General features: G+C 40.1%; 1 protein-coding gene across 10 annotated transcripts in view; it reads right to left on the reverse strand.

Annotated features, from left to right (window-relative positions):
- MAP7 (microtubule associated protein 7) overlaps positions 1 to 26,106 on the reverse strand; it is a 113,430-nt gene that overhangs the window by 66,240 nt on the left and 21,084 nt on the right. The window contains exon 1 of one of the 10 annotated variants that reach the window (XM_033055414.2): positions 13,366 to 13,393. The exons of the other annotated variants lie outside the window; for them this stretch is intronic. Within the exon in view, the coding sequence (XP_032911305.1) occupies positions 13,366 to 13,378 (13 nt within the window). The 5' untranslated portion in view covers positions 13,379 to 13,393. Of the gene's footprint in view, positions 1 to 13,365; positions 13,394 to 26,106 lie in introns of those variants that run through there. 10 annotated transcript variants of the gene reach the window in all.

Raw genomic sequence — 26,106 nt, forward strand, 5'->3', positions numbered from 1 at the left:
AGTGTCAAAGCTGCCTGCAGAGACTGGGACATTTTTCTCCGGTTGCTTCCTCTCAGACTCCAGGGAGGATCATGCTCAACTTGTTCCTTGGGGATTGTGAATAATTTGGACACTGATTAGCCCAAAGCGTTTGAGAGGAAAGACTGCTGCCTCAGTTCAGCCAAAAGTCCTGGACAGAAACATAACATTCAAATGCTGAATGCATCCCTGACAAGCATGAGCCGTGACTTTTTATGTCACTAATTTGAATAGATTCTCATGAGGTCAAGAGGAGGCATAGCTCTAAAACCAAATCCATACTGTTCCCAGTTTCAAATCTTTCATTAAAGCATTGTGACCTTAAGCCATCCTTCAGGACTGATACTTTTTTCATTGCTTTCCTATGTCTCATTCTTAAGCAATTGGTCCATTTGCTGAAGATGAAGAAAACAAAAAGGAGGGAAAGAACCTGGCAAAAGAGAAATGGAAGCCAAACCATTTAAATCTATCAAAGTTTTAAAGAGATTGAAACAAGACTCTTTAAACTGGAAATGTTATGCAACCTTTATTATTTGCCATCTGCCTTGTAAAATTCAAATTAAGCACGAAAAAGATAAAGTTCTCACTTGGGGTTATTTTATTATGCAAAACGTCTTGATTTTACAACATCACTGAAATGCTTCATGGAATTACAACTCTTTAATACAATAAAGTGGTCTCCTCTTTATCATGGCTTGAAAAAGCAAATAATTTAGACTGCTAAGCCACACACTTCAGCATCAGACTAGCCTTGACAGACCTACTAACAAAGATGAAAAATTCCAATCACTCTGATAACAAAGCTAAACATTTAATTTCATGAAGTGTCTTCAAATTTGACCCCAGAAACAATGAGGATCTGTTAACAATATTTTATATAACATTTTATAACTATAACTATAATATGTTTTATATATTTTATATATTTTTGTGTCCCTGCCTTTAAAGAGTTTTACAAGACTTGCTAGACTAAACTATAGTGTACCAAGTATACCTCTAGAGTAACTTTGTTTTAGACTATGTTCTTGGTTTTGATTCCTTTGTTTGGTCAACCAAAAGAAAAAATGGTCTGTCTCATTGAGGTGTTTGTTCCAAGTGACTTATGTCAGTGCAATACTTTAAAGTCAACTATTGCTCGGTAATGCACATCAAATATTCCACTTCAGCACAAAAAAACAAAGCCTCACAAAAATTGATGCGTTACATAAATAGTGAAAAAGGAGAAAACAGATGAGGACCACAATGCTGCAATTGCAGTATTTGACTCTATGCATTGTTCACCATATAAGAGTTATATATCTGAAAGCCCAGGCAGCCCATGCTGGATGCCTGATAGACAGTGGTAGCAGGTCCAGTAACTTCAGACAGGCTGACCACACCTCCCCCTTCTTTGCCTTGAGCAGGTGAAATGAGGATGGAAAAGTGTTCAAGACTGCTTCATCTTCAGGCGAGTCACTCAAGCACTGTCCTCCAGCCTTTCCCTTTGCTCACAGAGACAGTGGTTGGTTGCCAGAGCCATTAAGTTTCCTTGAACCACTGAACAGAACTGGTTCCATACCAACAATGCAATGGTTCCCACAAATTGCCTGCAGGATCCCCACACTCCCCCTTCCTGGCTAGACTAAATTATAACTATAAAAGTTTTGCTTGTATGGGAGACACACACCAGGTTTTGTTGCACAAAACTTGGGACCACATAGATCAGTTACTGCTGGAATCAGGCTAGTACCAAGTGCTCCCTATATTGCACCGTGGAAATTATTTTTAGAATGCAAATGGACTTATCGAAAAGGTTATTCTTTAAGACTAGCCCATGTGGATTGCCATTCCACAGGGAGACAGAACTCATCAAACCTGCTTCAATCTTTTATGAAACTACTTTTCTGGACAGTGAGTAGCTCACCACCAGTGAAGTTCCAGGCTACAAGATTATTAAAGCTCTATGGAATGTGACTAAAATAACATAATTCATGTCCACCTAACTGGTTTATCTTCATTCAACACAATAAATATACCTAAGTCAATCACTTTGAAGCATGATGCTGCTGTGTAAGAGATCACCTTGCTTCACAACTCTTTGATCAGCACAGACAAGCACAACATCGCTGACCAGGCTCTGAACAATCAGGATTCATATCACAATTATACAATGGAAGATGCAATGACAAGATGCACTCTTTATCTGTTCAAAACACTTTAAAACATTACTTCCAACAACTGGAGTGCCAACTGACTTATTTTTGTTAGTGCTTACCTATTGCTGTGCCAGCTTTGCAATTAAAACAAACAAAAACAAAATAAACTTGTCAGCACTTTTTACTTCCAGCAAGCACTTCTCCTGCTTGTAATGGAAGATCAATGCCAAAAGCTGATGCAACTAGAGACAAACACTGTGCAAAACTAAGGCTGGCCAGACAGCAATTTAAAGGTGCCCTCAACCTTTTCATCCCCTACCAGTTCTTGTCTGTGAGCAGCAGGTCCAGCAGAGCATGACTCTTAGTTCACTGGTCACCTGCATCAAGAATTGCTTTGGAATATGTTAAACTAATCTCCTGGTTTCTAGCACCCAAGTGCATTTCCCTTCCAGAACAGTGTTTAAGAGACACCCACGAGTACTACAGCCTGAGGCAGTCTCCAGATACCTAAAGGCAGCACCACCAACATTTCTACTGGTTTGTCACCTGCCCCAGGACAAGCTCCAATCATTCAAACCACTCATTTATAGAGAGCACAATCCCTCCTCTTCACACCCTGAGACTAGCTCAGTTGGTGAGGACATGGTGCTAAAAACACCAAGGTTGTGGGTTTAACCCGTCTATGGGCCACTCACTTAAAAACTGGACTTAATGATCCTTGTGGGTCCTTTGCAACTCAGAATATTCTGTGATCTGTGACCTGTCCACTCTCTTTTTAACCAGTAAAGAGCCTGAAATACCCCTCGTGGCTCTTCAGCTGACAAGTCCCATGCTATGCTATGCTATGCTGACAAGAAGCCTGGGAGCGGATTCTCTCGCAGCTGAGTGTTTACTCTGCTGTCCATAGTCTGCTCTGCAGCACAGATCCCAACAGATAAGTGGGGAAAATGCTATCACACCTTTTAAATAGCTTTGTTTGGGAGTATGTTTGAAGGAGATCAAGAGCAGTCTTATTCTAAGGCCCAGAAAGCATAAAAATAGATTCTGAAATAAAATGAAGCAACAAATATACAAGATCTTCCATCTAACACCACCATAAAGCTGAATATGATTTTTTAATGTCAAAAACAGACATGTGATCTTCCCAAGAAGTCCTTGGGAACAGAGTGATTGGGAAATGATTGCAGCCTCCATAATAAGACAAATTATTATTCTTCTCAGTGTTCTCACACAATACAGACTATTTCGGATGGGAATTAGGCTGCCTGTAAAGCATACAAAGCATCCTAACTACCACAGCTCTTCAACAGACTGATTTTTTAAACTATTTATCAAGAGAATCACTATTCTTTGCCAGTTTTTGAACATTCACACAGCTTTAAAAACTGTCAGATCTTTGGACAGATCTTTCCTTGGCATTTCTACACCACTGTGAACAACAGCACCTGATTCAAGGCAGCACTACATCAGTGCCACTATGCAAAGCCAGAGAGAAAGAGAACTAACCTCTATTTTTAAAGTTTCAAAATTCACTAACAAAAACTAATGCCAAACCCACACATTTTCAAACTATGCGAATGAACAGTAATTAGTGTCACAGTGAACTGATAGTCATACCTGCATAATTAGCAGTAGGTAGTCCTAGCTGTCATCTCCTCCTACCCTTCTGTAAATTAGGAGGAGTCTAAATTTAGCTATACAAGTTAAACCTCTTGCTATTGCTAAATCTAGACTGGGAAGCAACTAAGTGTATACTTACATATATATAAGTTAATTTGAGATAGTAGCAAGAAAAGAGATCAATTTGCATGCTATACAGAGGTTTATTTTGTCTACATTTGACTTCGATGACACTAACAGTCTCACAAACCAATAAGAGTTGATCCTGAGTTGGGAGTTCAAAACCTTTTTCCTGAATTCTGTTGACAAATAATGTGAAACAATAATGCAAATTAAGAAGTTTCAGCGTTTATTAATTTCTGGTAAGCCAGGAAAATATTATTATTATTTTCATATAAGGTTAGACCTTTGCAATTAGATTGTGCTAAACATACAATTTATTTTCACTTGCAGAATGAACTTACTTCATTCTTCCCCTCATAGTTGTGCTCAGTGTATACTGGAATAAAGTAGTATGGTTTCAAAATCAAAACAATTACCATTCTACCTCAAAAGAATAGAAGTTATATTAAAGAGGACAGAACACTTGTCACTTCCCTATTTGGAAGAAACTCAGGTAACATGACCAGTTACATGCAGTAGTGAATATGATTATTTGGGACAATCATTCTGATAATATTGTAGAAGTTTTTTTAAAAATAGGGCTGTAAATTATCTTCCCCTTGGAAGAATTAATGTTGCATTTAGATGACATGAATTTGTCTGTGATGCCCTCAGATCTCTGCCAGAACAATAATCTTCTATGGACATTCCAAGGAAATCTCTTAAGGACATGCTAGTGAGTTATCTGGTCAGGAGCTAAAGAATACTGACTGGCTTTGGAAACTGTTCTTCTTCAACATCTAATCTGAGATTAGATACTGGAATGATTAAGAGGCTGTAAGTAACCTGGGAGAAGGACACTACTCCAAGTAGTTCATGCATCACGGGGTGCTGCTGTGAGTCAGGCTGTACATCTTCAGTAAGAAGCTAAATAACATATTAGCATATGTTAAGAATTTCTTTGCACAGTAGCAGTACTCAAAGCTCCCACCCTAGAAGCATCCCCTCCTATGCAGAAGACCTGCAACTCTGCCTTAAGACAAGAGACTGTTATGCATAAATTTAAGCCCATTCAGTCTCTCCATCAGAGATGTGAACTGACAAATCAATCCTTAATTGCTACAGAACAGACTTTTACTCTAGGGTTTTGTGACAAAATGGGGAAGTAAGGCAAGTTACAGGGGCAGAAAGGACAGAAACCAACTAGATTCCTCTGAGATAAGTACAAATCAGAAGGAATTATAACAGTTGAGTGGAAAGAAAATGCCTCTCCAATTCCAATACTATCATCCAGAAAGTCTTAAATATGTCCCAAATTCACCAGTGTTTAATTGTTACCATAGGACAAGTTGTCTCTTCCCCCAGAAAAACTCTGAAAACAAGTCTTATGAAAGTTTCATTTCCCAAGCACATGAAACACTGGACAAATAATAAACTACACTGTTACGTGCATGTTTTTCCATATTTATGCTTAAAACTCCTTTCAGAGGTATCCTATATATTTTTAAACAGGTCCTTTGCATGCCTGATGAGGTCTGAAGCTTACCATGTCCCACAGACCATTAGCTGTTAAGAATTCCTATCACAAGACATTCTGAATACAAAGAAGTGCTCAAGATATTCCTTCTCTACCTCACGAAGCCTTTAATCCTTCCAGTGTAGACAGAACAGCCCCTTCCCCTACAGCTGAGCAGCCTAAGGAGGCTCTGGCTGCTCCTGTTTAAGAGGTGCCCACCCAGCCAACTTCATATAATTAATTCTCCACCACTAAAGTCAGCACACCACCTAAATTCACTGTAACAAACCAGACAGTCCACGTTGTCATGCTCCACCCTGCCCTTAAAAGCAAATGGTGGAAAATATTTCACATTTGTATTCCTCTTCTTCCTTTTGTCTAAACCATGCTAGTGACCTGAAATAATAAGCATGGGCTGATTAATTACTGCCTGTGTTCCCTTCTGCAGAGCTGAAAGGTCGGCTGGGGTAAAAGCAAAGGGTGACATGACGAATAACACTCTTGTTTTTAAGCAGCCACCTTGTTCAATGAACCACACACAAACCAAGAAAGGGTTCTTTTCACTACATGCGCTCAGGCTTAAATGGACCAGCTGAGAAATAGTTACTGAGCTACTAGTTCTGAAGATGGAGAAAAAGCCTTATGTGGGCCTCCCTCCCAAGGCTAAGCGCTTAATGGCATATTAAATATGTAGACATCTTAGTGCAGATTTCTAAGGATTTCTCTATATTTACATAACAGTTGGCAGCTCTCATCTGTGGTTGGGATTTTTTTGTTTGGGTGGATTTTTTTCCTTCATAAAACTGTCTGCAACAGTGTACTTGTTTCTACAGCTTTGTTAGTGTAGAAGAGGTGTTCACAACTGCATTTTCTCTTACTAAGTGCCACAGACATCATTAGGACTCTTCTGGTTTGAGGACACAGATGTACCAAACAGCAGCAACCATCCCAAAGTGCTTTAATCAGAGACTGCGTTTTAGAGCTGATTTTTAGCACTTCCTCTGACATGACCTTCTTACACTATTGCTGTACTTGAGTGTTGAAAAGCAGGGAATCATACAGTGTATGAAGAGGCAATCCAGGGAGATCAGAGCAAGGCAACATTGGGTTAAGTCAGAAAATTTAAACACTTCAACAGACAAGAAATATTTCATTCTCCTACTCAAAAGCAGTCCCTCCTATTTTAACCATGAGGTAGAGAAAATTTACTGTGACAAAGTTTCAGCAATCCCTAACAGTCCTCAAAGTCACAAAAGTTAACGCTGAGTCTATTCCTAATTTTGCAATCAATAATATCAGTATTTCCACAGAGAAAAAGTAACTAGAGTACAAGCAGGTGTTTTGAATCCAGCAAGATGATTATACAAATTAGTTTTTCAAGGTATATAATTATCAAATTCTTAAATCACTTACTTCAGAGACTGTAACAAGAGAAGGCATGCAGACAGGCTGAGCCATGTAGATTAAGCAATGAAAATGTTAATTAAGAAAGTTATAGAAGGGAAATACAGTTCCTCTGCTTAGCACATGGAGCCCTGGGCTCAGTTGCCACACGGGGAGGAAGAGTTTTCCAAAGCAAAACCAAGTAGAAAGCAGAGCTCAGGCTTCAGAAGGGGAAAAAGAGAGGGTCACATTTCTGAGTGTTGCCTCCTGTCCTCACTCTTTGCACATCCTTCTGCATGCCCAGGGGAGAGAAGTAGCAGTCGAACAAAAAAGGGGCAGATGTTGATGTTAATACACACTCAACACTACACCAGCTCCCAAAGGGCTCTATGGGTAGTGTGTCAGCCAGCTTCAAGGCTGAAGCAGTGAGGAAAGACCCTTATAAATCTAATATCTATTTTACAGGTATACTTCTGTTGTTGCAAATATACATATTTCACCAGGACTAGACAGGACACATAAAATGTTTTTTTTCCAGGACAGATGAGCAAGCTTCATAAATCATGAAGTGCACAGAAGGCACTACATCATGCATCAGTTTGCAGGCCCCTGGGAGTCTGGGGACACAGCTTCATTAAGCAAGAATTTACTAACACTGACTGCAAGGTTTGGGGGACTGGGTCTCACTGGGCCACTGTGAAAACTACAAAAAATACAGAAAGGGCCTAAGGACTCATTGATTGCTTTGAGTGTCACAACCTCCTTTACAGGTCTGCTGTAGTCCTGTGGAGCAGTACCTTTGCTTCTATGTATGCATTCAGACTATTAAAGTGTGCATCATTATGAGCTACCTTTGCATTTCATACAGCTGAGGGAAGGTCTTGGTTATGATTTAATTAAACAAAATCTGGAGTGCCTCCTCCAAACCTGTCCTCCTAAGACTACCATACCCCTCTGCCATTGTACAAGTATAGATCAAGGCAGCAGAGATGTATTTATCACGGCACAAAACAATGGCATGCTTTAGCACAAATACACTATATTTTCCTCAGCTAAAAGCACACAAATAATCTGTGACTGCAACAGTAGCAAGTTATTTCACAATAACCTAGTTTCTGAACTACTCATCTGGCAGACCCAGCAGCAGTACTTCTTGTTCAGGACATCCCTAAAAGATGTAACACATTCAAAACACCTACTCCCTGTCCCAATATCTCTCTTCATACACTCTCTGCTTGCTTTGCAGTTTGATGCAAGTCTAGCTAAAGCAGCATTAAGAAACTGAGGAATAGGAGCATGTCAAGATGAAAAGCTCTGTCAGTAAAGTTAGTAGAGTAGAGGAGAAAAAAAAAAATCCAACTGTGGCCATCACCAGTTCTTTAAAGATTAAATCTAGCATGTGCCAACAGGCCTAACAGCAACCTGTCACTGAAGTCCAGAGAAACTCAGCTTCTCGAGTGACTGCATCTACAAGATGAGCTCTCACCTCCTACACGCCTTCTCAAGAATCACCCAGAGTTATCCTAAATTTTACCAGGAAGCAAAAACAAATCCAGAATACCAAGAACTTTTCACATGTGTATGGTCAAGATGCCAAAGGTGTTCTTTTCCAAGCACTATTTGCCTGTATTAGAGCAATAAACTAAGAACACTAAAGCAGACTTTGCAGTAAGAGCCTTAGAAAAAACAGATACTGAGAGCTACAAGCTTGAAAGAGTTATTCAGTTTCAGTAAAGAATCTTCCTGACATATCTTGAAAAATCTTCTATATTCTAGTATACATTTCATCCTTCAGCTTGCTAGGAATGACCTACACTGGAAACTAAGGGAGGACAAGGAAGTTCTGAATGTATCTCAAGACATCACATTAAAATGATATGTCAAAAAACCAGGCTTCACTTCCCTACAGTTCATATCCTTTATTACCTGCTATCAAGCTGCTTAATATTTCTCTGTCTGTTAATACTCACATACTTGCAGCCAACTGAGTGCTGCAGGTGGTGAGAAAAATTGATTGAGAAGGCAGGTTCAAATGCACGAGCTATGGTGGAGAGCTGAGGGCAGAGAACAGCCAGGGCACACGTGCATCCCCAGAGTTGTGGGTACTGCCCAGCTGAGGCTATAACTTGGGCTGCACTCTTCCTGTCCCTGCTGAACACAACATGCTACAATCATTGTGTGCACTTGATAAATAGGTAGAACAGTCAGAACAGGGTATTTTATTTATTAGGTTTAAATACATTTTGGTGCAATTCAGATCTTAATTCAAGGAAAGGCTGCAACTTCTCTGTCGTTGGCTCAAATTAATCTCTGGTTAACCGTTGGAATGCACCAGGAAAAAAATTTAACTACTAAGTGACTTAACTGTAAAAACTTAAATGCATGTCAACACTTTACTCTTCCATTCATTTGCTTCCTTTTACAATGAAAAGAGTGCAGGAAACAAGCACACTGAAATAGTATGTGCTCCATTCATTAATCACCAGCTATATTAAATTATTTCCAGTTATCTGGACAAGAACACCAATGTTTTGTCATCATCTCTAGAGGCACTGCTGTAGTTCAATAGATTTTAAAAAAAAGCAGATGACCTTTAAAAAAAAAGAAAATATATGCATGTTTTAATACTAGATAAGACTAATACTAGCATCCTCCTCTTCACACGTCAGTCCTCTCCCCTGGACTGTTCCTGGGTTATCCTAATATAGAGTTAAAACAAAAAAATTTCAGTTGAAATCCTGTCTCTAATTAATCATCCCAAGTTTTACAGGATTTGAAGTTACAAGTTTTAGCTCCCTACTTTTCCTTTCTCCCAGAAGGAAAGGTTGTGAAGTTAGTTGACACCAACTTCCACATTCCAATGTCTGGAAAAGACAACACAAACTAGAAGAAATTAACAGTCAATTCTACATACAAAGGGACTTCACAGCTCCTCACAGCCTTTTTTTTTATTTTTTTTAGACAGCTTTGAAATCAGTTTTCACCTCCAAATTTAGTGATTCATCTCTGTATCATGACATTGGTTTCAGCACCAGGTAAAAACCCCAAATCCTAGCATGGGATTTTAACTCACTGTAGCCATCTGTTTCAAGAGGATTATATGGATTTTTTTAAAGTGCTAGATGCATTAAAAATAGCAGAGAGCCATTTCAAATGCTTTTTCAGTTACCTTGTGTTAAAAATATCACTTGAGCTTGAAAGTCAAAGCCATACGACCCTGTAAATTTGCTGTGTCTATTGATATCCTCTGACATCATAGAAAACTCAAAACTAATATAAAAGAGTAGTACAAGCAACAGTTATTTATTAGCATATCCATTTTTATTATTCATGACTAAAGGAAGTATATGTAATTCCCAAGTCTCAGCTATCCTTGGAGTTTCATTTAATAGCATAATTATAATTTCAAATATGGCAGATCTTCAAATGCTGCTTCATTTTTATTTTGACAACTTAGTGTTAAAATTTTCAAAACCAAGAAGAGAATACTTGCAACAAATGTGAAAGTCTCATTCTGCTTCATGCACTGACTGCACACTTTCAGAGAACAAACAGTGTACGCATTTCAGGCATGTGGATAAATGTTTTTTTCCAAGACATTTTGTTGCTGGGCAATATGTATATTTCAAATCTTACTGCCTAGAAAGAAAAGCCCCACAGAAATTTTGTTTCCTTCGATTCAGATAGCTGTTTTCTGTCTGAGCTGTGACTTGTTCTGCTTACATGACAAAAAATTGCTTCTATCCTATTGCCCTAGGCAGAAGGAAACATTCCATACAAATTCTGATCTATAGATTCTATCTTCTTTTTAGTCCAAGAAGCCTGTGCAATCTTCTTTGCATGTGAAAAAAGACACTAAGTGAAAGAAGCATTATCATTTCTATTTGATCAAATAGATGGTTCAGTTATTGCAGGTGTACGACGGGCTTCTCATCCTACTAATATCACACCTCCCTAACCATAACAGGAAGAACATAAGTAAAACCATACTTCTATACATGACCCTAGTTCTGAAAAGCCATGACAAAACTATTATTTCATAGGAATGACACCTTTAGTTGTTCCTATTCAATGCCAACCCTCTGTTAACCCTGATCTGCTCTCCAACTAGGCCAGAGGGGCGGGAAGTCATGTACCAGCTACTGCAGGTTCCCTGCCCCTCCCACCTGCATCACTTTACGATGCCTTGGCCTCTGCTTTTGTTTCCCATACAAATGCTGGCCACTGGAAACAGGTTTTAAGAACTGTAGCAGCTCTGACTTTGTAGCACTGCACAGCAAGAGGCATCAAAACCCCTCACTTTGTAGTATTTTCTTTTTATAAGTACTGAAGAATTCCATTCCAGCTCTTTATTCTTCTAGTAAAACAGCCTCAAAACATAGGAATTTCTTATTTAATTTAGTAATTTTATTATTATGCAGATTTTTAAAAATAGCCAAGTAAAAGATTCTATCAACATAAGTTATAACGACCTAAAGGTTTGCCTTGTTTTCTATTAATTCATTCAATCAAGGCCTTACAAAAAATTCTGTCTCTGTTCACATCCTCCAGTAAAGATTCTCTTATTGTATTATATTTCCACTTCCAGCTTCCAGCATTATCTGATAGCTGATAGAATTCCACTGCTTTGTTAACCAATATTAAGATTTCAGATGAATTCAATTTCCAAAGATTTTGGCAACGATACAACAGATTACAGCAACAGCTTTTCACATCTGAAGTTCCCAATTACATTAGAAATTAAAGTGAGGTAGGTGGTCTCAGCTTACTTTTACTGCTTTTTCCAACTCCACAACTCAGCATTCCCTTCTCTTCCCTGAACTCTCCACTCCCAAGAGAAAAAGCCTGCAATCTAAGATCAGGAATTTTAAAAAAAGGGAGAAATTCTTATAACCATCAAGGAAAATAGTTAAGCACACATGAACAATAATATTAGATAGCTATTAGATAATGCTAGCAATCCTTTATTTCCAGAAGCACTAAGTTTCACTTGCCCCACTTTAATAATAAATTCAAAACACCCCAGATTATTCATTGTCATAACTTCACAACCTTATTTGGAGATTGAAGAATCTCATACTCACTTCACTTTCAGAATAATCTCAATATGACAGCCATGATTTAAGCAAATGAAAGTTGCAGACATCAAATCAGGCCACACTTACTAGGACCTCTGATTTTTCAGTGAGCATAAATGCATCCTGTGTTGGGCTGTGCCCTCTGGAGTGGCACCATGATGGGCAAGGGCTGATTGACTACCGCTGTGTGCTTGAAGTAGGCACCATAACATAAGGCAGGAGGTGCTGACTCCTCTGTTTACAGCATCTGTGGTGACTTCCACCCCTCCAGGTTAGCTCTAGAGCCTGACGTGCCAGACACCAATTGTTGGGGGTGGGGGAAATATAAAATAGTGCTGCAGCTGGCACCTGGGGTACAGAGGATGAAGAAAGGACCATCTCTGTACAGGGACTGTGAGCTGTCATTCCATGAGGGGAAATAAGGATCAGATTAGGGTGTTGCACATAGAACACATGATAGCATCAAGCTACTATTCAATATCAGGCTACTCATAGGTATGTTAAGTAGCACTTAGAGCAAAGGAAATAAAGAGCAATTAAGTGATTACTTCAGAGATGGTTCATAGGAAACAAAAAGGACATCCTTATGACATAATCCAAAGTTTACAGAGCAAATACAGTAGGCAACTACCAAAAAGTCAAACAAACATGCTGAATGACAAAATGAGACAGCAAAAAAGTGCCTTCATCAAAGAAGGGTCTATTGTTTGGTTTTGGAATTTTTAAAAAATACTTTTGCTGTGTTTATTCACCAGAAACATAACCTAAATGTAGGTAGAAGGGAAAACACAAAATAATGATCTCGTTTTCATGCTGTGCCTGTACAAAGTTCAATAACTAAACAGATTAAGAGTTACAAAAAGCACCATTAATTCACCCTCTGGGGAATAAGTCTGGCAGTGCATTCATAACACAGAACATCTTTTGCCACTTGTCTGGCCTAGAGTGGATGACAGAAAGGAAATATTCTGATACCAAAGTTACTAGTACTTTTGGAATCGGGATGTTACACTGCAGTTGTTTTAGCAACTGCAGCCCTAGCTTATGTAAAAGACTTCATTACAGACAAATAGGTCCCCTCCTGTTTTGTGGATTTGAAGTTACAACTAATTAGACTGAATTATGTTGTGAAGCAGTAGTTAACTGCACTACATATCAAAAGTATGGCTACTTACAACCAAGAAGTCAACTTTAATAAGTAATCTGGTGGTTTATAAAACAATTAGTAATTAATTACTTAGATATTAACAGCAGATACTGCAGAAAGATAAAACCTTTCCTTTCATAATCTGTCTTGAAAAAGGAAAAGCAGAATATCAATGTATTAGCAGAATGCTCTTCTGCAACCCCTTGCATCATGTTAGACTCCTTACAGTTAATTATAAAGTGAAAGTACAAAGGAAAACGACTACATGTATCCCATAACTAGAGATAAAGTTTTTCATTTACAAATTTTAATTGGAAAGCCATTTAAAAGGTCTTTTTCTGGAAATATGAAGAGCAAGGTGCTTACCTATTTCATCCATTATATTCAGTACTGAATGCTCATTTGCACTGCAGAGGTCTACTGTGCATCCATAGCATGATCCATATCACCCAGTATGCATGGCTTCAATTTCCCAGCCTACATTTTAAAAATTCAGGCTAGCAATTTTGCAAACCTGATGTAGAAAGGAGGTGGTATCACGGAAAAAAAAGGTGCAGTTTCAGGAAGTGTGGAGAAGGCATGCCATCATAATACCCTTTCGAGGTCAAAACCGACCCTCTCTCACCATTTCTGGCCCAACATCTGATCAAAATGGAGTTTGTCACATCCACAGCATCATGAGATTATATGCAAGGACGGGGAGGGGGGAGAAGTCTGCGGAGCACTTCCCTGTGCTCTGCGTCAATAGATTTGGGCTTAGCCTCTGTTAAGCAGCTCAAGCCACCGGTTATTGGTGCTGGCAGCTGTCTACCACACTGCCCCACTTCCTATTTCAAAACACACTGCCTGGGAAGGAGGTCTTGGTCAGACAGCTCCAACCTGCTCCCAAATAAAATGGAGAAGCCAAACAGTGGAGCTTCCATATTTGCCTTGAACAGCCCTTCAATTGTTTTCTAAACATACCCTTCCTTTTCAAACAGCTTAATGCAATGGTCAGTTACAGCAATACTAAAAAATCCAACAAGCATTTCAAGATCAAAAATTGAATTGAGATGGGGCCTTGATTTTCAAAAAGAATTTTTGCATCTGTACATATACAGATTGTTTACTTAGACATTTCCAAGATTTTAGTATTAAATACATTACTTTACATTTTAACATTTCTTGGACATCAGGTAATTCTTGAGGTCTTTCTATTGGCTTGATGACAAATGAGCCCTTTCGACAATCATAATTCAGTCATTAACGTCAACACTTTGGTCAATAAGGCAAATTGGTTACTAGCAAAATATAGCAACGGCTATAAAACTTCGCTCATCCTCAAAAACAAAAAAACCCAAACTAATAGCATATTTAATCCAGATTTTAAGAAATATCTGCACTCTACCTACACCTACTCTATGCCATGTTTAACTTTCCACTAAGACATAACACACAACTACACAAGATCACCAAACATCATTCTCCTCTGCAATTCCTTCATTACACATTTTGTAACAAAACAATTAAAATCGGATTTGCGCACCAACAAAATCATGTCATCATTATACCTCCCATTTCAGAACCAACAGTTAATAAACCTGCTGGTTCTACACTCACCATTTGTTAAGCCATAATAGATACTGTATTCGTGTGGCACAAGGGCTTCTCCCACCCACTCCGCTTGCTGGCCCATGCACAGGAGCTTAAAGAGGGACACAGCAAAGTCCTGTCCTGCAATGTCAAAAGCAGCCATGTGGTTGTGACATAACCAGGGAGCCTGGGAGAGGGGAATTGAGCATGTGGTCCTATCAGAGCCTTCAGAGCAGTAAAAATCCAAGGAGCACTAACAGCACTTAGCCTCTCACAACTTGGATCTACATCTTAAGATTAAAACTTTCTTATTCGCTGCTCTTTTATTACTCATTTATTCAAATTACTGGTTCTGATGCAAACATTCTCCTTCAGTCCTACAATTGAAAAAATCTGAAACCAAATTTTGTTTTTGGAGCTGGCTACCCTGTTGTAGGAACTGTAACTAAGGTTCTAGAGCTGTTCCCATGAAACTGAGCCCGATGAATTTATGGAATATGAGGGAAGTAGACTGCTAATCTCAAAATAGAGTGTAAATATTAGTTACCTTCAATTAGGAATACTAAAAATTATTATTATTATCATTATAATTTTATTCTCTTTATTCAGATGATAAGCAGGTAACTTGCCCTGCAAGAGGTCCCCTTGAGGTACAGTACTTGAAGCACTCAAACAAAACCAAAACCCAGTTCACTCAGAGCACATCCAAAAACACCCCACTGACAGTAACTGCAAACCAGAATCAAAAACCAAGGGAGAGAACAGGTTAAACTAACAACAGCCCTCCCAGCAATGGTTCTAAAACCAGTGTTTGTGTATTCGGATACACTTATACACAGTTCAGATCACATGGCCTGAGGATGTAAAAGCTATTCTATCACTGGCATGTAGGGTAAATTAACTTGCTAATTCACTTTCTAATGCACAGTTCACTAAGCATACAATTACATAAAAAAGGAGAATAAAAAACTCATGCAGTCAAGCCTATTCAATTTGTATGGGTTTCTACATTATACAGAGTAGGGTTTTATGAAATTCTGATAAATACACATACGTAAACAAAACCACATCATTCACCTTTAAATCAAGTCACATGCACAGCAGTGAGCATATGCCATCCCTCTCTAGCACTGCCAGACAAAAGCTACATTGCCAAAAATAGCCACAGAGTGTGCTGGAGTAGCTGCAGAATGCCCTAGATACGTTTAGGCCATAAAGATTGAGCAGCACTAATGCAAGGAAAACTTAGGCACTAAGGTTCATAACAGGCCAGTGCTGAAAAGAGAGAGGAAGATGAATTTTCATCCTTGAAGTTAATTTTTAATAGATGTTATTTTAGCTCAGTTTAAAAGGGAGAGTTAAAAGGGAGAAAGCTGTTACCACATAGAGTCAGAACACATGTACATATACACAAAACATTACAGAAAAAGAAGGTATTAAAACACTTGGTAGAGGTTTTCTATGAAAAAGCAAAATATCTGCTTTATTTTAAGAGAAGCATATATAGAGAATTGACTTTACAAGAGCACTGTCCTGTGCCCTGGTTGATGTTTCTTCTAATCAATTTCTGAATTGTTTTTAGAACAGGATTTCTTCCTACACTTCTTCTGAAAAAGAATAGGAAAATTTAGCAGTTTTTTTCTAGATCATGAAAAGTACTAAAAGCTGAAAGAGCTAAACAAGTAAAGATCAGGGTACTGAGTGTTTAGGTCAGTTTCTATTGCCCCTGTCTAGATTGGAAGCGGGGACAGGGACATAGGCTCAACAGAGACTGGGTATGGGGAGAGTTGAAGCAACCACACCTGTAGGAAAAGGAGGATAAAGAGGGAATACCTCAAGCCAGCACAAGCAGCCAAAGATGTAACATAACATAGGATTATGGGGCATCCCTTTGCATGCCTATGGGGATATTGGCATAATCAAATGGTTCTGTAAGGTGCTTGTGCACCAAGGTAAACATACGGGGCAGAAACAGGAGGAACTGGAGATGTGTGTACAGTCACAGGGCTTTGACCTCATTGCAGTTATCGAGACATGATGGGATAGCTCCCATGGGACGGAATTAGTAGAATGTTGTTATGCAGGGCCATGTGCTTGAGAAAAGGACCAGGAAAAGGCAGTGGTGGAGCTGTTCTCTATGTGAGACAACACAGCATGTATCAAGCTCTGTCTTGGGATGGATGATGACTTAAGGGTCAGGATAAGAGGACAGACCAGAGAGACACTGCTGCGGGTGTTTGCTGCAGGTCATCTGATCAGCAGAAGGAAGCAGATGAGCCCTTCTACCAGCAGCTCGAAGCATCCTCAAAGTCACAGGCACTGGTTCTTGTGGGAGACTTTAACCATCCTGACACCTGCTGAAGAAGCAACACAGCAAAGAAGAGAATAACAGTAGAGAAGGTTTCTGGAAAGCATTGGTGACAACTTCCTGTCACAGGTTGTAGAGGATCCCACAAGGAATGGTGTGCTGCTTGACTTCATGCTACCAAATGGGGAAGGCCTTGTTGGAGACGGGGAAGATAGGGAGCAGCCTTGGTTGCAGCAACCATGAGATTGTAGAGTTCATTATTAGGTGAGGAGGAAGCAGAGTAGCAAGTAAGATTATAACCATGGATGTCAGGAGAGCTGATTTAAGCTCTTCAGGGATCTTTGAAGAATTCCATAGGAACAGGCCCTGGTGGGAAGAAGAATCCATAAGAGCTGAGATCACTTCTGCCAGGCTCAAGAATAATGCATTCCAATGAGGAAGAAAATTAGGCCAGCAGGGCAAGAAACCTTCATGGATGAATAAGGAACTGTCATTACTTTAGCACAAGCAAGTGTCATCAGAGAGTCATCTTCATAAAATTCAGCCATTTCATTCCAATAGATTTCGGATGCACTGGTAAGTGTGTTTCTCAGACAAATACTGAGAGTGACTAGAGCTAACCTCTGCAGTGTAGAGACCTTCTGATCCTATCCTCCATGTTACCTCTGAGGAAGAAAGCTCAGTCTGAGGGAAGAGATCTTTGCCTATATCAACTGACTGAGACAAAATGGATTTCCCCAGATTAGCAGAGGATTGGCCTTACACTGGCAGGCATGGTTTCACCTTTAGGAGGCAGATCAGCAGTAGAAAGACAAGAGGCATCTCCACACATGCCCTGCCCCACTTACTGACTTGACTCTCCAGCTAGGCCTTCTTAAATTGTCTGTAAACCACCTGCTCTTCCTTTGTATTGATAATGTCTCCATAATAAATTAGCCTATCAGTTAGCTATCATACATGTATAGATTTATTCAATTTCCTTTTCCTATTCTTTACATGTTAAACCAAAAAGTGGATATTTTAACTACTTGCTTGCTGGTAGACAGGAAACAATCGCAATTATGGGGCTGAAGAGTCACCTGGCAAGACATGCTTTCACTGTAGATTCAATGTCCTCACAAAATTATTTTTGCACACTAACAGAAAAAGCTTCTGAAAATCTGAACAAGCACTCCCCCCCCTCCTCCCCCATCAATAATAGCACAACCTATTTTTTTTTTCTACAGAAGTCAATAATCACTGTGGCATGAGAATAAGGAGTCAGGTCCCCTTCACTGTTCTGTTGGCTTTGCTCCTGGCCCACTCTGAGCTCTGTCCTTCCACCTGCACACAGAAGGGCAGTGCCCCCATACTCAAGACCACACTAGCATATAAACATCAAAAAGAACAATTAAACAGAAGCATTGGTGCTGAGAGCAGATCTTATGTTGAAAATACTCCCCAAACCCCAAAGAGCATTAGCTGAAAACAGCTGAGTGCATTGGCTTAAGACCAAGAACAACAACGTAAAGATCCCTTTTGAAAGTTCAGTCTCTTCCATGGCTGTCCTGAAAACAACCTGCGTAAGGCAAAGTATGGCTGGACAGGGGGAACATGGATAGCAGCTGACAGATAGCAGAAGTGTTCTGCAATTTCCATTCCAGGAACACACCTCTCTCTTTGAGTCCTCATGAGCCATTTGTGAGGAGCAAGACTTGTAGGTGATCCAGGGAGTCTGAGACAATTCATTAAATGCTTAAAAAAGGTCTCTTTCTTCCCAAAAGTGTGATCCAAATACACAAAATATTATTTATTCTTTACCCATAATTACGCATTTGATTACACCGTTTTAGCAAAAGAACTTTCTTCAATTATTTTGTACAAGCCTTAGGATGCCAATTTGAAGACAAGTTTTTTTAAGTGTAGTTTATGTCACTATACATATTTGGACTTAAGTTAGGCCTATATCCGCAGAGTGGGTTTTTCTTTTCCCCAATCATCTATTTTGAGTAATAATATGGTTATGATGGAATTTACTTGAGGGTGAGATTTGCTTTCCTTGTACCAGTGTCCTAGAAGAGGAAGAACTTAAGAGTTATTCCATAAATTTATGTACCTAAGCAATGATGTCTGATACCTTCTTCAGTAGGAGGCTGTCAGGAGAGTCACAGCTTCCACTGTTGAGCAAAAATAGGCAAATTTCAGTCACGAGAAGTTAGCACTAAGCAGCAGTGCATGTAGGCTTCCTTAATAAGAAAAGAGAGGTAGAATCCAGAATCTTGAAGTGCCATAATTTGCATAATTTAAGCAGCATTAAAGAAATAAAAATATTTCTGTTTATTACTATCATTTTGGAGCTTCTAGAAATGAAGGCTAAAGCAGCTGAAGTTAGTTTCACTAGGATGTTAGTACTGGAAAGACATGGGAGCATTAACTAACAGCTCCAGGATAGGCCATTTTCCTTAGGAGGTACATCACCTTTTCCCAAATGCTTCAGTGCAGTGTCAAAGGGCTGTACATGTAATTGCTGTACAGTATCCATGGGATTAATGTACCGTTTAGAAACACTGTCCATTCACTTCTTTAATAAGCACATCTGTATCCAGATGTGACTACATGCCTACACATCTTTTCTGTGAGAACTTGTGCGCCTTGCCTGATTTGCTGATGCACCTTTCCTCCCAGCTATGTCCTTTTCTCCTAGCAGACAAAATTCTGTGGAAAGAACAGTCTCTTCTGCATTTAGTTAAGCTGTATGCTTGGCAAGTCTTTAAGAAACTGCTCTGAACTAAGGAATTTGGTGAACAGATTTAAAAAACAGAGCCACACTATCAAACATAGCAATTACTGAACAGTGAATAGAGCCTGAACAACCATGCAGCAGTTAAGTATTTGATTCAGTAGCAGAGTAGGCAGCCTCATTACTCCCCAAAGTGTTATTTGAGGCAGTTCATAAGCTGCAGCCAAATCCCAGTCTTAAGGCAGCAGCCTTGTTAGCTGGTGCTAAAGTAATTGCAACAAAAAAACCCCAAAACCCAAACAAAGAAAAAACAAAAGCAAAACAAAAAAACCTCCAAACACATCAAAATCAAACAAAAACAACAAAAACCCAACCAAGACAACAAACTGAAAAAGTCTCCCAAGCCTCCAAATAGCCAATAACTTTTGGGACCAGCTCACTATTAAGTAATGCAGACTTCAGAGACCACATATCAAAGAATTGAGTGGACCACTTCAATTTTTTTGTGATAGTCCCTCTGAGGCACAGGCTAACTGCATCAGTACAGTCACTTCTAGCTTTTGTGTTTGAAAATGCTGACATTATACATCCTGGATGACATCCACAATCCATCATTTTAACACCTCTCTTTGAATCACGATGCATCGTTTGCAATAAAATAATGCAACAGAGTTGAATTCAGTGCCAAGTCCCCTCAGCATAAGCAGTGCAGCAAATTGAAGGTATGGCTGCAAAACAATCTAGACATTTACTGCCAATAGCATAAGAACAAACCCAAGGAATCTGGACCCAGTCCAGCATAGCTTCTCTCCAGTTCTGGTAAATGCAGCTTTGATCTCTGGGAAGTTCTGAAGCACGAATCAGATGAGCTACTGGCACACAAATAGACACTATTCCAAGCAAACAGACAGTGCAGGCTTCTGGGAAGCCCAGGTAAGTAAACATTGCCATAAAACAACATGAAGTATGAAAAAGAAGATTTCAGGAACAAAAGATACAATTAAAGTAGAAATAACTCTTCTTTATAATGCCTCTCTTCCCTGTGCCAGACACTCTTGACCTATTCTTCCCATCAAATCCTATGGAGTCCTGTTCTCTGATGAGTACCAGGCTGGGCATTTCAGGACTGAAGCCCTTTGTTTCTCCACACAAGTAATACCAGGCTGTGCTGGAGCAGCACTGCCTGCAGTCCTGCCAGAATGCCTCAGCCCTCACAGAGGAGAGGGATGATTCAGACCATTCATTTCATAAGTCCCTTGCTCCAAACTCTCTTTTTGCAAGTTGCCTAATAATTCCCATTTGCCAGAAAAAAAGAGTTTCAAAAAGTAACTACTCCACTGCAAAATTATCAACTTTTTTGTAGTTCTACTATTTTGAGATATAATGACAGCAGGATGTACAGACCCACCAATAATTCAGAAGATAAACAATCTGGAATTCAAAGGCTGATGAGAAACTTGGACCAATTTCTTCAAGGCAACTTGAGGTACTATAGCTATACCTGTCCTTGGGAGCTTTCTCATTCTTTGAAATGGATATTATATGTTTGGTTTTTTTCAATTAGACCGCTAATTGTTTACTTACAAAGTGCAGTTCAGCTCATTAAGATCAATAAGTGCTTTCAGTCCATTATCAAGAGAAGAATACAAGTGTTTTAAGTGTGGTCAGATTCACTACTTTTTCAATTTATTTTGCCTCAGAAGAATGACAACAGGAACAAAGTTGGCCCAGCCTTTTGAATGGTGTTGCACAAGTCTAAGTATGCATCTTCTTGCCAGACATCTTTAAAATTCTCCACACACAGCACTTCTTCTTAGGACAAACTGAGTTCTGCACTATTCATGAGTTACAACTACAGTAATTTCATGATTACAAGCCGCACGGACTATAAACCGCATCTCCAGGTGTTGGCAAACATTTCGTTCTTTGTCCATACATAAGCCGCATCCAATTATAAGCTGCTCTGTCGTTCGCAGAGAGGACCCACGTGCAACAAAGTTGCCAAATAGTAATAGAATCGCAGCATGGCGGGGTTAACTGGCTCGGCTTGGGCTGTGAGGGCTCAGGGCTGCCGATGGAGCCAGGTGGCCCAGCTCAGCGCTGCCACTCGGGGTCGGCTGCCGCTGCTGCCGGGCTCGCTCGCCCCAGCCCGCCACTGCCCCGTGGTGGCGGGGATGGAGCCCGCCAGCACCCGCAGCAGCGGCAGCAGGAGGGGAAGGAGCCCCCCTGCTCCCGCGGCAGGTGGGGATGGGAGTCTGCCTGCTCCTGCGGCAGTGGTGGCAGGCGAGGACGGGAGCCCCCCGCCTTCCCCCCGGGCCGCGGGGATGGCAGCATGGAGCTCCCTGCCTCCCCCTGGGCTGCAGGGCCAGCAGGAGGAGCCCCCCACCTCTCCCTCGGGTTGCGCTGCCTGAAGGAGGGAGTCCCCCGCTTTCCCCCACCCCGCGCTGCCAGCACGGAGCCCAGCTCCACCCGCCGCAAAACACAGTAACCAATTTGTAACAATCGTGTAAAGCCTGGTTTTACTGGCAGGTGCTCGGCTCGGCACCCTGGTTGGCACTTCCGGGGTTGGAAATGTCAGAAAATTATTCACATATTAGCCGCTCCTGAGTGTAAGCCGCATTTCCGGGGTGGGAGCAAAATTTTAGTCAAAACGGTGCGGCTTGTAATCGTGAAATTACTATGCATAGCACAGAATTACAGTAGTGCAAAACATTTGCAGCTTTGATAAGAGTAAACCATTCATTTGCAACTATCCCATGCAATATTTTAAATACTTCAAGGTCAACAAACCTTGTTTTTACCTCATACAGTTTTTATTTCAACTCCTATTCAGAGAATTTATTTAAAGACCTTTGGAGAAGGTTTTAAAAACCATGAGAAAGGAGCACACATGAGGTCTAGCTTTTCAGTGCTCATAAACAGAAGTACCTAAGTCCTTTACTAGGTGGACTTCAACTGATACCATGGCACGTCTTTCCAGTTGTGACAGCCGACTACAAAATTCACTGTCCATATATTTGTATAATTAACTACAGCAGGTAATAGCCTAGCAGAGCTTTTCTCCCACTCTCTTAGAAGGAAAGTACTTGACACAATAGAGCAAGAACAGGATCTAGAATCACTGTCTACAAGCCTTTATTTTGCCAAAGCCTGTGATGCAATCAATAGCATAACCTCTTCCCACACTCCACTGGCATTAATAATCTGCCTACGTCTGTATTTGTTTGAGGATTTTCAGAAAAACACCCCTCAAAACAAACCACACCTCATCTTCTCCATAAATGAGTGCTCCTACTTTGTTTACCTGGGGGTAAAGGAATGCCTTAGCAATATTTACCTATTGTCCTTTCTCAAATAATCTGTTACAAGTATTGGAAGAGTTGTCAGTGATGCCTCACAAACACCTATGTCACAGTATGTGGGTGAAGGGTAGAACCCTACCTGCACAAGGGCAGATACAGGGACAAAGGCTTCCCTTCACATCAAAAGCACTAAGCACTTAACCATAGCACTGCTCTGTACTTTGCCACAGCAGTCAGTAGCAATCCTTGCTTGGAAAGCTCTGACACTAAGATATCGTCCAAAAGACACCCACAGACCGCAGAAACACAAATACCACTGACGGAAAATGTTTAGCCAATAAGCTTCACCAAAATCACAAACCACGGTATAATATGTTAGAATGTCTTACCCAGGTGGGACAGGAATGGAAATACTTAAAACTTTGTTATATCTCAGGCTGACCAGGCAGCTCTGTACCAATAAAATTTACCAAAAGATATTAAAATTTTGTAGAAGATTATAACAACTGGTGTGCATATTTACATCTCAAGTCCATGAATAGGCAATCAAATGCAGTGACAGCAGAGCCAGCAAACCAGCCTGGCAGGCAATCTCCATTTCCATCTGCTTGGCCACCAGCATCTCAGCACACAGAGCTCTGGGCTCTACTGGCATGTGACGGGCAGAGCTCAGTGCACCATGACCATCATGCTATGCAAGTGTCCATTAAAACAGCCCTGCTCTGCAAGCAGCAGTGTGTGAGCAGCTCTGACCGGATACGAGCCATGCCAGCCCAGCCCAACCAGGTCACAGAGTGCAGCACCAGGAAACAGCAGAAAAGGCACAACTGCCAATTAACATAAGCCTCAACGCTCCACTTACTCAGCAGCCAGTTGTATTCAACACAAATTAGCTTCTCTTTCAGTACAAAGTCCCAATTAATCTTAAAGGCATGCAGTACACCAACAGGCTCCCAGATTTTCCTCATTTTATTTTTCTCCCTTTAAAAAGCAAAGCATAAAACATAATCCAACATCGCACTACTTTGTAGTGCAGCATAAAATAAAGGTATTTGGAACATGGCCTTAGCATTTAGAATTGCACAGCAGTGTGTTATATAACAGAAAAGCCAGATCTCATTGGATTTTCCCATTTAAAGATCCAAGAGCACAGTAGAAAAGCAGAGGTTTAAGCATATGCACATAGTGATTTCACATCTTTTAATACCTGCAAGTAGCAAAGTCTTCTCAAAAATTTACAGGTAAAACATGTTAAAGAAGTATTTGTAATAGATATCGCACAAACATGTTTGCTTCATATTAAATCCTTCTGGAGGATACAATAAATGCTGTTTTCATTTAAAGAACATTTAAGCAAAAGGAAAGTCTGATAAAAAGAAAGGGAGAAAACCCTGTGCAGAGAATGGAAAGTAGGTGCACTGTTGCTCAGGCACAAGTAATTAGAACCTCTTTGGCTGACTGTTTTTCCACAGAGTAATATTCAATAGTCCCTACACAGCATGAAATATTTGATTCAGATGGGATAGCTCTCATTATAATCACTATTGTCAGGATGTTCTGCAAAAACAAATTCCCTCTCCCCAGAGAGGGAAACAGATACTGTTTCTGTAAATGCTACTCAACATCATATTTTTTCTGTAAGTCACATGAATTTCCACGTGAAAAGGAGTCTTTGCAGCACAGGTCTCAGAGCAGCTGTTAATCAATAACTGGTTATTTTCCAATAACCAGTCTCAAAAGACAGCAGCTTTAAAACTGAAAAACAAGCCTTCCTCAAGTAAAGAGCATGCCTCAGATTTTATAAATATATTGTTACGTCATCTGGAGAAAAAATTTTCATAGAACACGTAGTGACAGGACAAGGGGAAATTGGCTTCAAAGTAAAGAAGGGTAAGTTTATATTAGATGTTAGAAAGGAATTCTTTGTTGTGAAGATGGTGAGGCGCTACAACAGGTTATCCATTAAAGTTGTGGATACCCCAACCCTGGAAGTGCTTAAGGCCAGGCTGGATGGGCCTCTGAGCAAGTTGGTCTAATGGAAGGCGTCCCTGCCCACAGCAGGGGGTCAAAACTATACAATCTTTAAAGCTCCTTCTAACCTAAAGCATTCTGTGATTCTCTTGACTTCTGTAATTCTTGCTCAGTCCCAGCCCCATAGCTCGGAGTACTTCCACACTATCTCTGTCCACCAAAGTGAGGTCAGGATGGATAGTCTGTGTAGAGAATGAGGATGGTAAAAGTCTTCCAAAATTTAGCAAATGCCTCCCCCTCTCCTCAGACACACATTACAACAGGTTTTATAACTGCAGAGAAAAATTCAAAGTCTTACTTTTCATAAAGGTATTGGATTATGTTTACTTCAGAACAGAAGTTAGTTACAGATCATCCCACTTATAAGCATGCAGTAACTCTACCAATTCCCTTTAAGAAATATCTTAGCTCACTTTAATGATATAACATGCTACCAACACAGAAATGAAGAAGCGAACATTTTCATTAAGTTGTTCCCTACCTTTTTTCTTTCTAAAGCTATGTTAGCTTACATAATTTCAAGAGCAGAGGTCTGCTTATGTGACTTATTGGACAAAGTGTGTCAAATCACACTCCTTGGAGCCATGAAAATGGCACACAAACTTAATGGGAGTGTAACCTCTCTCCCTAACAGACTCCCTTCCTTCTGAAAGCTCCTGGGAGCCCATCAGGTCAGGTTTATAAACCCATATTACCATATTATTACTTGAAATATTAAACAAAACCAACCACACCCCCTACACCTCCCCAACAAAAAAGCCAGAAACATGGAAGAGGCCAGATACATCTTAAAAGCACCCCCGCCCAAGGAAGAACTCTACTGAAAACTGGTTCGCAGAATTTGACATCATCAAACCTTCATGCCTTGATGTATAGAAAAAAAGCACTTCAATTTGACCATCTGGGACTAGATTTTAGTGATAAGAGCTTGGTACTGGCAATTATCTAGATCTTTTTGAAAATAAATCCTAGGACAAGTTTAAGAAAAGTCCATAATCCAAGTCTGGAGTATAAAGAAAGACTAAACAGCAGCACTTTCTCAAAGTGCAAGCTAAATCTTCACAGAGATTAGTTAAGAGTTCCCTTGAAGGAAACTGCTAGTAGCAGCAAAACACACTGAACTGTTTACAGCCAGGCAATAGCAGGGCCTGTTTGCAGAGCTAAAATGAGTAGAA

This window comes from Catharus ustulatus, chromosome 3 (genome assembly GCF_009819885.2).
Source record: "Catharus ustulatus isolate bCatUst1 chromosome 3, bCatUst1.pri.v2, whole genome shotgun sequence".
Lineage (NCBI taxonomy): Eukaryota > Metazoa > Chordata > Aves > Passeriformes > Turdidae > Catharus > Catharus ustulatus.